At 34.6% G+C, this 13,385-nt stretch overlaps 1 protein-coding gene across 1 annotated transcript in view; it reads right to left on the minus strand.

Annotated features, from left to right (window-relative positions):
- Nucleotides 1–13,385, minus strand: part of LOC129219928 (MAM and LDL-receptor class A domain-containing protein 1-like) — a 126,060-nt gene that overhangs the window by 13,206 nt on the left and 99,469 nt on the right. Inside the window, 3 exon segments of the mRNA XM_054854245.1 lie at nt 4,922–5,064; nt 6,261–6,363; nt 6,365–6,546. Of these exon segments, the coding sequence (XP_054710220.1) occupies nt 4,922–5,064; nt 6,261–6,363; nt 6,365–6,546 (428 nt within the window).

Here is a 13,385-nt window from a genome sequence, read left to right on the forward strand (position 1 = left end):
CCTTAATGAATAGAAATCTATATCTTAAATACAGTTCTAATTTTTTAGGACTCGACCGATGCATCGGCCTGGCCAATGCATCGGCGCCGATGGTTCAACAATTTAGCCATCGGCATCGGCATCGGCGGCCGATGTTAAATTGCAGGAAACATCGGCCCATCGGCCTTAAAAACATCGAAAAGCCGATGGAATTGGCCGATGTTTTTTTTTTTTAAAAAAGAACCTTTGATGTTTTACCTTTTAATACAAAGTAAAGGTTGTTTTCATATAAAATTGTTTACTAAATTTCAGTATGAATTTCTGTTTTAGTCACCCCTGAAAGAGTTTTTGATACTGCATTCAGGTACCAAATAAGTTAATTATTGCGTTGTTTCTTGCTGTTGGATGTACGTATGTATCTCTCATAAGTCATAACTCTAAAATGGTAAACTGTAGAAGAATAAGTTTTCGCATGTTGGATATGCGTACGTTCCAGTTGTGCACTTCCCTTTTTTGTTTTCGATTGGGTGTTCTGAAAAGCCTGTTTACTCATTTTTTGTGGCTATTAATTACTTATTCAATGCAAAACTAATATAGCGTCTCAGACTGACGATCATTTGGTGATATATTGCCGCATTGGAGACCATGGAAACTAACATGAGATGGCGAAACCGATTTTTGTGTCATTTTGTTAGATTCCTGTTGAGCCGACGGTTATTTTTAATTTTTCGATATTTGTAATATAAATCACAGTAATGCAGTCTTTTCTGTATCGCTTCGGCGGAGTTACAAGTTTGGGGCCCGTCGAAATACATTTTGGGGCCCTATTTCTTTATCCCAGAAGTTGTAAAACATTTATCATAAGCATTTTTGTAACTCCTACGGTGCCTCTATGGTTATGGGACCTCTCGCGCAATTGCAACATTTACTATATTTTTAATCCGCCACTGCACGTGAAAACAAACTCGGGTGCAAGTTTTGAAAAAGTTTTTCCGCTCAATGTTTATGATTATTTTGAACTCTATTTTACGACTATTTTTTGAATTTCCGAGAACACTTGCGTGCCCCTCCTCCCACTCCCTTAATTTCTGAAATTAAACTCTAATTGTACTTCTGAGTTGTTTAAAACTAACACCATTCATAATATTATGAGAATTTTTTTTCAGACTTTATCTATTGTTTAGAAAGAAATTAGAGCATTAATGTAAGAAATTGATTAAAGACGTTTTGAATGGTGACATAATTCGGAAATCGAAGGGACTTTTGAATTTTTTCTTCCTAAGTGCTGAAATAGATTCAGAAACTCTTCCGAGGCGTTGGTTTTAGCGGTTCTGTACTAAAAAAAATAGGCCGAGGTTGGGGCCGAAGTGTGAGTTACTGCAAAATCAGAGGGTACCCCCCCCCCCCCCCATTTGGTAATGCGCCATCTTTTTTGTATCATTAATTGCGATCGATTTTTTTTAATTGTAACTAACTATTTTATGTATTTATATAAAATCAATGAATAAGTTATTTTCGTTTTTTTATAGAAAAGTTTCAAGCATTTTCTATTATGCAATTTTTTAAATTTCAGAAAATCATTTTTAAATTCAAGAATTTAATTTAAACTTGTTTGTAAAACTTCATAAAAGATTAAACCATTTTTCGCTACCTTCTATGATGCAGCTTTATCTTCTCCTGACGGAAGAAAGCGGCGTCCGTGCAAATGTTTTTTTTTTTTGCTGGGAACAGGTAAAAGTCACACAGAGCTAAGTTCGACGAAACGTTATGTTCTTTGTTTGTCATATCAGAGTCAGGGGCGTAGCTAAGGGGGGGGGTTTTGGGGACAAACCCCCCCCCCCCCCGAAAAGTTAGTCTCAAAAAAAAAGAGAGAAAGAAGAGAGAAGTGAAAGAAAAAAAAAGAAGAAAAGGAAAAAATTCCAAGCGATTATACATATATATATATATATATATATATATATATATATATATATATATATATATATATATATATATATATATATATATATATATATATATATATATATATATATATATTATATATATATTATATATATATATATATATATATATATATATATATATATATATATATGAAAGAAGTAACCCCCCCCCCCCGAAAGTCGGGTCTAGCTACGCCACTGATCAGAGTATTGACCAATCGAACAGTGCATCCTCAATATGTATGTCACCTTGTTCCCCACGATGAAGTTTAAGCAGTAGCGCAAGAGGCCTTACAGGAGGTTGCGAAAAATGTCTTCCAGGAGCGCTTCTAAAAGCTATACAAACGTTGGCAGAAGTGCATAGTCGTTCAAGGTGACTATTTTGTAGATAGATGTGCTTCGGTAATGTGAACTATTGAGGGTAAGGTTTTATACAACTTGTCCTCTAACTTTTAGATCATACTACGTACGTATAAGTTTTCAACTTACTATTTCATAACGTTTTTGAGTGACGTAAGTTCACGCGCGTGAAGACATCAGAAGAGAATTTGCGATAATTAACTGAGGAGGCGTTCAAAATGGATATTTCGGTTATCTACATGTTCTTAGGTGCATATGCATGTGCAGATGTGCCGAAAAAACTTGTGAAGTTTAAATTGGGTGATCGTAAAATAGATATTTAGGTCAAAATCAGATTTTTTTTGTGATTACAAGTCCTTATTCGTAGAAGGGAAGTAAAGTGAAATGAATCAATGATCCTTTAAATCCCTGACAATTTTATCAATTTATATCTGTTTGATTTTTTTTTTTTTTTTTGCATCGGCCAACGGCATCGGCCATCGGCAATCGGCCGTTTGGAGGAAAACAATCGGCCATCGGCCATCGGCCATCTTTGAACAATCGGCCAACAATCGGCATCGGCCCATCGGTCAAAAAATGCCATCGGTCGAGCCCTATAATTTTTTGCATATTTCCCTGAGAGTTTTTGTAACTGTATAAAAACATTGATTTTTATATCGAACTTGTTCTTACATTGCAATTAGGTTACAATAAATGACCTTGTAAGTTTTGAATCTCTACCCAATTCAACAGCCACACGGTTTAAAAAAATGTCCCCCCCCCCCCCAAATGAATTTTAGACCTCTTGCCAAAGCAGAGGAAATTAACTCAGAGATAGAAACTTTGCATAATAATTTGTGTTAAGAGTTGACAAACTTAAAGACTGGCCCAATGTTTCGAATTTTTCTAGGGGGTAAGGGATAAAAGGCGTCAACTTAATGAAATTTTATCGGAAAATTACAAAACCACGCCCACTTATATGTAAAAACGACAGTTTTCCAAAGTAGGGGGAGCATTGACACCCTTCCCCCTAAAATTTAAACGACGAACCCGGTTAAGGAGTGGAATGATGTCGTTGATGTGATTAAAAAAATCGAAGTATTGCAACGTATTAGGTATGTAGGTACTTTGTAATGTGTCACTCGTATTTAAGGAGTTTAATGTAAAATTCTCAAAATTCAGGGCTCTTGCCAGAGCAGAAAAAATGAACTGACAGGCTTGAAATTTTACTCAGTAATGTTATGTTAGGAGGTTAAAAAATTACCGCACTACGGCTTAAAGTTCAGTGAACTTGAAAATATTTTGTAAATTTTCTCTTTATTTGATGTTTTTCTAAAAATCTCAAAAATTCAAGTCTCTTGCCAGAGCGGAAGACATTAACTCAGAGTCACGAAATTGTTGAACACTAATTAGTGCGAGGGAGTCACACATTTTCCACGCAAAGGCTAAGTGCTCTGCGGAATTTCGATTTTTTCGGCCCACCCTAGTGGATAGTCCTCCAAATATAACCAGAAATAATTTAATTGAAAAATGGGGGAATTAAATTACACCTTAAATTAATGTCAGATACGCTTCAATTTTTCTTCTAAAGGGATAAGAAGTGTATAACAAGCCTATTTTTTAATTACTCCTGGGTAAAAAGTGTATGGGGACAGTTGAAAACATTTTACTTGCGCATCAATAATAGCAGGGACGAAGAAACTCATAACTAAATGTTCCACGTTCCAAATAAAAATAGTTGAAACCAACTACTTTGCATAAGATCTACTGGAGAGAAAAAGGTAAATCATCAAACTTGGCTAGCTAAGCATTTTTTTTTTCAGTGTAAGCTTCAAACAATGGATATCTGTAGAACAATCGACAGAATTACGTACAACTCACTGAATATCCCCCTATGCTGCCTAATCACCTCACCAAAAGTTATCTTCTTTACTAATAATAAAGCTCAAAGTTTGTCTGGATATCTGGATCTCTGTCGGGATATCTGTCTGGATCTCTGTGCCGCACACAGCGCCTAAACCGTTCTGTCGATTTCATGAAATTTGGTTTAAAAAAAATAGTTTGTAGCATGAGAGTGTGCACCTCGAAGCTTTTTTTTTTTTTTTTTTTTTCGAAAATTCAATTTTGTGCTATTTCTATTTCCATTTTAAGCCCATTTTACACAGCGAACTATCATAACATGGACAAGAAAATCATAATATATGGACGAACAAATTAGCATAGCATATTGGCGAGAAATTCATCACCCATTATTTGTAAACATACATACGAACCGAATGTGATTCTAATTTTCTACAATGGATAAAGCCGTGCGGGTACCGCTAGTTTATAATAAGCTCGCCTATGGCAATGCAGTTAGATTCTATTTAGTTCTTATTTTAAATTATCCTTACTGACCAAGTAGTTTTACAAAAAAAAAAAAAAAAATATAACTGCCTCATTGAAACAAGTATATGTCGTATATCAGCTTTTGTATCACCAAATATCTGAGTTAGTGAAGAATTTTATGATCACTCTGTACAATGCCAACCTCTTTTTAAACAATCTAATTATATTGCAATAATTTAATGGCAAAAAAATCTATATTTATTAGGAATTTAATATATTTTACACAAAAAGGAACAAGTTGTCAAAATTAGAAATCGAAAGAGAAACCTTACCTGGGGTGATGGATTGTTCCAGCTACACATATTATCTTCAAAGCTGCAATCTCCAACGTCTTTTGCTGCAGTTTGAGGTACCACAGGACAAGGACCAGGACGGAAAGATACATCGTCGATAGCTATTGTTCCAAACTGATTTCCTTAGAAATTCAAAGAAAATATCATAAAAAAGAAAAAAAAAATCCAGCCCCCAATATCAATTTGAATTTCTACATCTGTAATTCAAATTATGTGTTTCACAATCACGAATTGCGATGGGACCCTATACTTGTTGAGCTTTTTGTTTCGATTAATGGTTTAGGTAGCAACCATAATTGCAAAGAACATAATTTGAACTCAAGACGACAAAATTCAAATTAATGCCAGGAGATGGATGCTGGCTGCTAGATAATGTTTTTGTCTAGAGAGGATATTGCACAGTAGAGATGGTCGGGAGAAAATCAAGTCGGTTCAGGACGACATGGACGCCACCACCCAGGAGGAAGGACCATGCTCCCGGAGGTCCGTGGACCAGAGGAGTTTGCATTCAACAAAGGCTCAGAGGAGTTGCTCTTCACTTATTCCGTGCCCCTCTGGCCAGATCATATGGTGGATCATTTCCATTTTTCGAAGCTTTGCATTGGTACATTAACATAAAAGTCCTGCCGATAATTTTTTCTTTAGGGTCTCTGTTGCCCTGTACACCTAGCTCCTCCCCTTGTAGTTGCCATAATCTGGCAACAAGATCTTTTTTTTTTTGTATTAAAAAGGATATGTTGGTAACAACTGCCGTGCGCCTCTTAAAACTATTCCACGCCTTCCTGATTGGAAACCGCTGAAGTAAATAGTCAAGCTTGGCGGTCTGTGTGCTTTAGCGGTAGTCAGTGACCGTGGTGGCCTGACCGGTAAGGCGTAACTGGAGGGTCCAAGGGTAAATGCCAGCCGGGCCGAAACTCCTCCGTGTTCGCAATGTTCCAGTAGCATGGGTGTTGCTTTTATCTGAGAAGTTTTACTGATCCTTTATGTAAGAACGACAATGTGCAATTCATTTTACAACAGGATGGGATGCAACGCGCACTTAACAAGAGATGGAGGGATCTGGGGGTGAAACAGAACCATTCACGATTATCCAAAGAAAACAGAAGTGGCTCTCTTTGAAGGTCTCACTGGACCTAGGCTGTTGCTAGACAATCTCTGATACAATCAGCGCGGTGGATTCCCCAGATGGTACTTTATCTGCCTCTAGTCAACCAGTGACCTTTGAAAATTTAAATAGTTGTGTTGAGCCATCTCATTGTGATTTTAGGCTCTAATGCTCGGCATTAATAAAATAAATAAAACAAATTCTTTTACTCACCAACAATTGCAATGAAAAGTAACCGGAAAGGGCTGAGTGAAGACAAGGTGACTCGTGCTCGGTGCCAGCTGCTCCCGGACGGTCCGGACATCTCCCAGACCGTCCTTGTCGCTCTCGTCTTCGTTCTTGAGCACCAAGCGAAGGGTCCCGACGCCGTGACCATGCATGTGGGTCGCGAATCGGCAGCACAAAGGGGCGTTGTCTCCCGTAGGGGGGAAACCGGGGCTGCGCAACATGGCCGTGTCACCGGGTCGGCGAGGGTAGGAAGTGCCGATATGGGCGAAACCTGAAAAGATGAATGTTGTGAGTTTAAAAATTACGGTTTTCACAATTGGCGTCGATAACAGAACTATTTTCTTCTGAACCTGTAGACAGTGTTCCATCCGGAAAGTTTCTTGTTCACCTTTCATCAGACCTGCTTCAGGTTTCTTTACAGAACTTCAAAGAAACGATCAGGTCTTGTCATGTCAGACGAAACTATAATTAGAAATATCCTGGGTCGAACATGGCCAATGAGCCCACAAGAAAATATTTCTGCGAATCAGGGGTGACTTTTCCACTTTTCGCTCCAGGGTACCCCCTCCCATACCTGCCACTATTTGTGGTTTAACCAGTTGGATGGGACCCTGAAGACAGCTCTGAATTTTTGATACAAACCAGAAACAGAGCAATCTCTGGTCCAGCACAACCGAAGGAATCGTTTCACTTGGAGGACTTTGTGACCACGAGCATATTTAACGTGCCCCAGTCACCATTAATGAAGATGGTGGATCTTCGACTGATTAGGATCGAACATGGGATACTCCGGTCACAAGTCCGAAGCCTTACCGATCAGGCCACCACGGCCCTGATCAGGGGTGAGTATCCAACCCTCTAAGAGCGATGGTTCATCCCCCTCAAGTAATGTAGAGCACCCTCAAAGAACAGGATCCTCAAAAATTAAAAATCCCGAAAACAACTCTCAATGGTGCATGCTGCGTCTCCCTCTCTCCTCGTAGACACCCCTGCAAAAATACTGCTCTGTTTTCAATTACTCTTTTTCCTTTCCTTCTTTGTCGTTTAATGGAGTGAATTGTAATTCACTTTCCTGCTCAATTTTTATAATTTGCTGCAATGCAAGAGCAAAAATTTAGATACGTAAATAGATATCAAAACAAGTTATTCATGGGTCCATTCATAAATTATTCTCAATCTGAAACACTAGTATCTGTTGTTATGAGCGGCTGTAACCTGTTGGAGTACATTAGAGAACTACCTTATTCAAAAATCACTCCTGCCGTTGACAAAAATAGACTAAGGAATTAAAACATACAGCATCAAATACAAAACTTTGAAGAAAAATATTTCTTTTTTTTTTTTCTTTCTTTCTCCTTTTTTTTTTTCATTATATAATTGCCTCCCCCTCCTAAATAATATAAACATAAATCAAAGCAAAACAAAAAGAAAAGAAAGAAAGAAAGAAAAACCGAATGAACGGAAAACTGACAATAATAAATGAATTTAAGTTATCGACAGTATTAAAATGCGTTATCAAAACACGATACGAGAAAAGAGGATAAAATATGCATCGTTCTAAATAAAATTTACAAAAATCACAAAATTTGTTTCTCTTCAAAGAAAGTAAAATCAAAGAACAAAACATTAGATCAAAAGCAACCATTATTCGTTTATAAGAATATCAGAAAACTGATTTGGGGGAATCAGAGAATTTTTTATAACGAGTCTCCTCTTTGAATAAATCGAAGGCTTGTTCAAAGTTTGCAAATAGTTGGTGCAGATTGATCTATACAAAAAATTTTACGTAATAAGTGTTAGCACACGGCAAATCGAATATATTAATAGGTATCCAATACATTAGTAAGCAAGTCGTTTTCTTTCGGTACCGATTCCTCCTCTGTTTGTGAACCGATTTCCTTCAATCTTTTTTTGTTCGGTAGCTATTGTCGAGTTTTAGTGTCATCAATATTTTTTTTTTTTTTGAAATCGAATGCTAATTAACGGAGATATTAAATTAAAAACGCATTTTCGTCTTAAAGGGCTCTTTCCACGCGAACGGATGGTCCAATTTTTTACTTTCTTCTATATCTAATATATAAAAGAAAGTATTGGATTCGTGCAAATTTTCGAATTTCGAATTTTGACGGATTCGAACGTTTTGAGGTGTGCTGAGTCCATTTCGACTATTTTTGGAAAATGTCTGTCTGTCTGTGTGTGTGTGTGTGTCACGTCTGTGTGTGACCAGTTTTTTGTGGCCGCTCTACAGCAAAAACTACCGCATGAAATTGAACGAAATTTGGTACACATATGTGCCCCTATGTGAACTTGTGCCCATTGGTTTTTGGCGTGAATTCCTCCAAGGGGGGGTGGAGCAATGGGACGTTTTTTGAGTTAGCGTGCTTGCTATTCCTCAGGAAGTAACCGGCGGAATCAAACAAAATTTGGTCCATATGTTGCCCCTAACTGGAGCAGGTGCTGATTCAATTTTGGTGTCAATAGCTCAAACGGGGGGTTGAGTTATAGAACGTTTTTTGTCGTCAATTGTGACTGCTGTATCTCAAGAAATAACGAACGGAATCAAACAAAAATGTTTTGACAAGTAGCCCTTAGTGGGTATAAGAGCTGATTTTATTTTGGTGTCAACAGCTAAAAAGAGGGTAGCGCAATCGCCCGCTCTTTTTTTCCATTGTGAGTGCCCTATCTCAAGAAGTAATGCTACGTTCTGGTTGAAATTTGGAATATATGTGAATCCATACGTAAACAGGCTTTGGTTCAATTTTGACTCCAATCGCTCCAAGAGGTGTTGATTTTTTTTTTTTTTTTTTTTTTTTTTGCGAATAAAAATAGTTTTATTAATGCAACAATAAGAAAGATAAATCGTAATAGATTGTCGTCTGCGTATTTCTCGTGATTTTAATTGTATGGAAATGATCGGAAATATTATCTCAATGATTTAAAATTTTTAACTGTTGCCATCTTATGTTTGTTAATAAATAAAATATTTGTAATTAATTCAAGTAAGGCTTTTAAAGTAACTTTCAATTTTTGCTCTTTGTTTTGTTTTTACAATAATTCGGACATTGGGATGGTCGTCAAGTTTTTGCATGTGTAATTTTGTTTTTGTTATGAATATTGCTTCCTCGTCAAGAATGGGGAGGGATCAGAAAAAGGAAAAATATAGAAGAAAGTTTCGTGATGGCCACAACATACTAGTTCGAATTTGATATGGTAGGAAAAATCTTTAAAAAATACTCCTAACGAAGAAATTGTCAAGGTGCCTAGGGTCCAATAACCTAAATCCACTGGAAAAAGAAAGTTATAAGCGTTTTCTAGTTAACGAGACTCAAAAATTTTATCTCTTTTCCATTGTTGAAATTCATTGTTGGAAGCGTGAAACATTAAGTTTTAATTCATTTTTAAGCCGCTTTTTCTACACGAAAAATGCATTTTAGTGCTTCGAGCTTGATATGGTTGGAAAGCTCGTGAAAAATACTTCCAAAAACGTGTACCCCCCCCCCCCCCCCGGTTAAAAAACGGAAACCCGCCAAGATGACTAGAAAGGAGCTAGAAGCAATTATAAGTTAGTGAAAATTCATTTTCATTTGCTTTTCCACGCGACATAGTTAGCGCAAAGAAATTGCTGGAAAATATTATGTATTGCCATTTCTCGCTTGAGCGTAAAGAACTGAAATTCTTGCCATTGTATTTATTATTGAGGCTTTTTGGGTAACTATGGGCGTTTAAAATATTTTCATTTTGATTATGTTTTCGCAATTTTAACATTTAAATAAATAATTCTCCAGAGTGAAGGAGGACTTGAAGTTTCAATAAAACCACCTTCTTATTAAAAAAAAAAAAAAATCGCATGGGCAATTATATGTTGCCGCGAGTAGAGTTCGTTCATTTGACTGTTGGAAATTTTATATTTCTCACGGCAAAGGTCATGAGTAGGGAAATAATGAGAGTTCTGCAACAGGAGGCGGTGTTGCGGTGTTAACACCGCCTCCCCCTCCCACTCTTCCTCCCACCGCCTCCTCCACTTCCTCCCCACCCCCTCCCGACCTTGGGGTTGACCCTCCCCACGACCGGGGCCGCCGCGAGAACCCGTAGAAGGTGACGAGGGTTTTTCCCGCGTTTTAGATATTTTTCCCGCGTTTTCGGACTTAGAATATTTTGAACTTGTTGTCATGACAACCAGAGTTTTTAGTTTTCGGTTGGCAACACCTGTTGCTATGCTTTAACTTATGCGGTGTTTAACGTTCATGGCGCCATCTATTGAGAGGTTTATTTTTATTTTTTTATTTCTACGAATTTAATTATTTTTATTTTTACAGAGTGTTGAAGTTGGGAATCGAACACCCAAACTTTGAGTTAGCAAAAACGTATGCTAACCACTATGCTATATTTTTCATTACTCTTTCAGTCTTAATGTGAATCTGTACCATGACAACGAATATTACAATTAAATTAATTTTAAAACCATCAGTTAATTTACTCTTTAGTACTAATCATGGCATATCATTAACTGAATTTCAGCTCATAATTGAAACTATCATCATCATTATTATTATTTTTCATAATAACAAAGTTTTCACTTAAGTAAAGATTTATTTAAATACAACCCATTCGAGATTTTTGATTTATTTCAATGCTTTGTGGACTTGAAATATATTTTAAACTTTGATTTTCTTTTTCATGCATTTCAAACTTTATCCTTTTTATTTTTTCTAACTTGTTAAATTTTCTTTTTTCTTTGTCAAATTTACAAATAATTTTTCTAACTTGTAAAAATTTCGAAGAAATAATTTTCTTAACTAATTTTTTTTTTTTTTTTTGACTTTCATACAACAAAATATTTTTTCTTATTTGTTAAATTTTCTAAGAAATAATTAACTTAAATATTCTTTCATACATTTTGAACTTTAACGTTTTTTCCTGTCATTTAGCACTTTGATTTTTTTTTTCACTATTTTAGCGTTTTTCAATTATTTTCAGTCTTTAACTATTTTCTTAACTTTTTAGTCTTTAACTAATTTCAAGCATTTCAGACTTAGATTATTTTTTCGTGATTTCGATTTTTTTTTAGTATATTTTAGAGTTTGATCATTTTCTCGCTTGTTTTTACTTTATCGTTTTTTTTTTTTTTTCCCGATATTTTTAAACTTAGAAATTTTTCACAAGTAGTGACAGGAATCGAACCTTCAAATTTTTCAAAACGTTATCATGTCTTCAATTTTTGCAATCATGTCAAACTTGCAATCAATTTACTCGTAGTAGTAATTAACACTTATCATTAACAAATTTTCTCAGATTTTAAAAAATCAACTTAATTAATTTTTTCCAGTAAGCAAATTGCGCACTCAAGTTACATTCCAACACTGCATATATGTTTCAAGAGTTTCATTGAATTTATCACATTCCATTTAATTAACTCTAATAATTACTTTTTCATTAATACTTAACTTAATCATTTTATCATACATTTATTCCAGTTACAAAATTATGCTTAAAAGTTATTTATTTTTCTTAGCACAAGAGATTTTAACATGTTCCTACTAAAATGCTTTTCACTCTAGTTTGAGTTTACTAAAATAGCAACTCATTTACGATTTAGATTCATTTAATCGTCTTTGATTCTTTTTTCATTGTTAATATTTTACATTATCACATACGTTATTATTTTTATACATTTATCCATTTAATTTTCCAAAATCTACAATCAATTTACTCTTCGTATTAATTAACACTTATCACTATCAAATATTTTCATGAATTTTAAAAATTATCTTCTTAAATAATTTTTTACTGTAACCAAATTTCCCACTCAAGTTATATTTCATCACTACATATGCTTTTCATGAGTTTCATTTAATTTATCGCATTTCATTTAATTAACTCTAATAATTATTTTTTATCATCGATATTTAAGTTAATCATATTTTCCTTTATTTATTTTTCATGCAAACACTCTTGATGGAATAAAACAAATTTTTAAACTTTCATGAATTAAATCCCCTCTGACTATTTTATTTTACTTTACCATACTTTACTATTTTACTTACTGCGTTTTACTATTTATCATTCATTACAGCTTTTCCAAAATATTACTTTACAACCAACTAATTTCATTAACAGAATTTTCATTACAATTTATAAATTTCACTTTTATTTAATTATTTTTACCTACGCTAAAATAAAACACATCACATAAAAAAGTTAAACATCAATGAAGAACCCGAGAAATGTTAAAATTATAAGTCAAGTATCAAAACTTCATGTCAGCAAATTTTAAAAATAGACTTACCGAAAAATAACTTCTACTGAAATTCATTTCAAAACTTGGAATCAATTTACTCTTAGCATTAATAAACACTTATCATTAAGAAATTTTCATGGATTTTAAAAATCAACTTATTTAATTTTTTCCAGTAAGAAAATTTCGCACTCAAGTTACATTTCATCACTTTATATGCTTTTCAAGAGTTTCATTTAATTTATCACATTTTATTTAATCAACTCTATTAATTATTTTTGATTAGTATTTAACTTAGTCATTTTATTGCATAGTGTTTTACTTTATTATTATTATTTTTTTTTTCATACAAGCACTCTTGTTAGAATAAAACAAAATTTTCAACCTTCATGAATTAGAATCACTTTGGCTATTTCATTTTCCCAATAATATTTTACTTTAACAACTAATTTCTTTAACAAAATCGATATCATTTATTTTAGTCTTTATCCTTTTCGAACGATACATTCAAATGGACAGCTATACGTTAAATTAAGAAACTTAATCTAAATTTTGACAAATTAAGTTATAGCTAAATACTGACTAAAATTAAGTACAAAAGACTAACCTTTTTGGGGTGAAATCCCTCAAGTACCAGCTATCGCGAAGTTATTTAAAAACAGTGAATGAAATTGTAATAAGTGGATTGTTAATTATAACTCAATCTCACAAAATTACAATTACACGCATGTTTTATTTGAAATCACTGCATACGGCTGGCTGCCCATCGTCGATTTGCAGAACGCATGCCGTGATATCGCAAATCAACTCGGCTGTTGAAAAAAACTACCGTAATGCTACAGCACTTCGGATCGTCCACACTCACCGAGACGAAT

Source organism: Uloborus diversus, chromosome 4 (genome assembly GCF_026930045.1).
Source record: "Uloborus diversus isolate 005 chromosome 4, Udiv.v.3.1, whole genome shotgun sequence".
NCBI lineage: Eukaryota > Metazoa > Arthropoda > Arachnida > Araneae > Uloboridae > Uloborus > Uloborus diversus.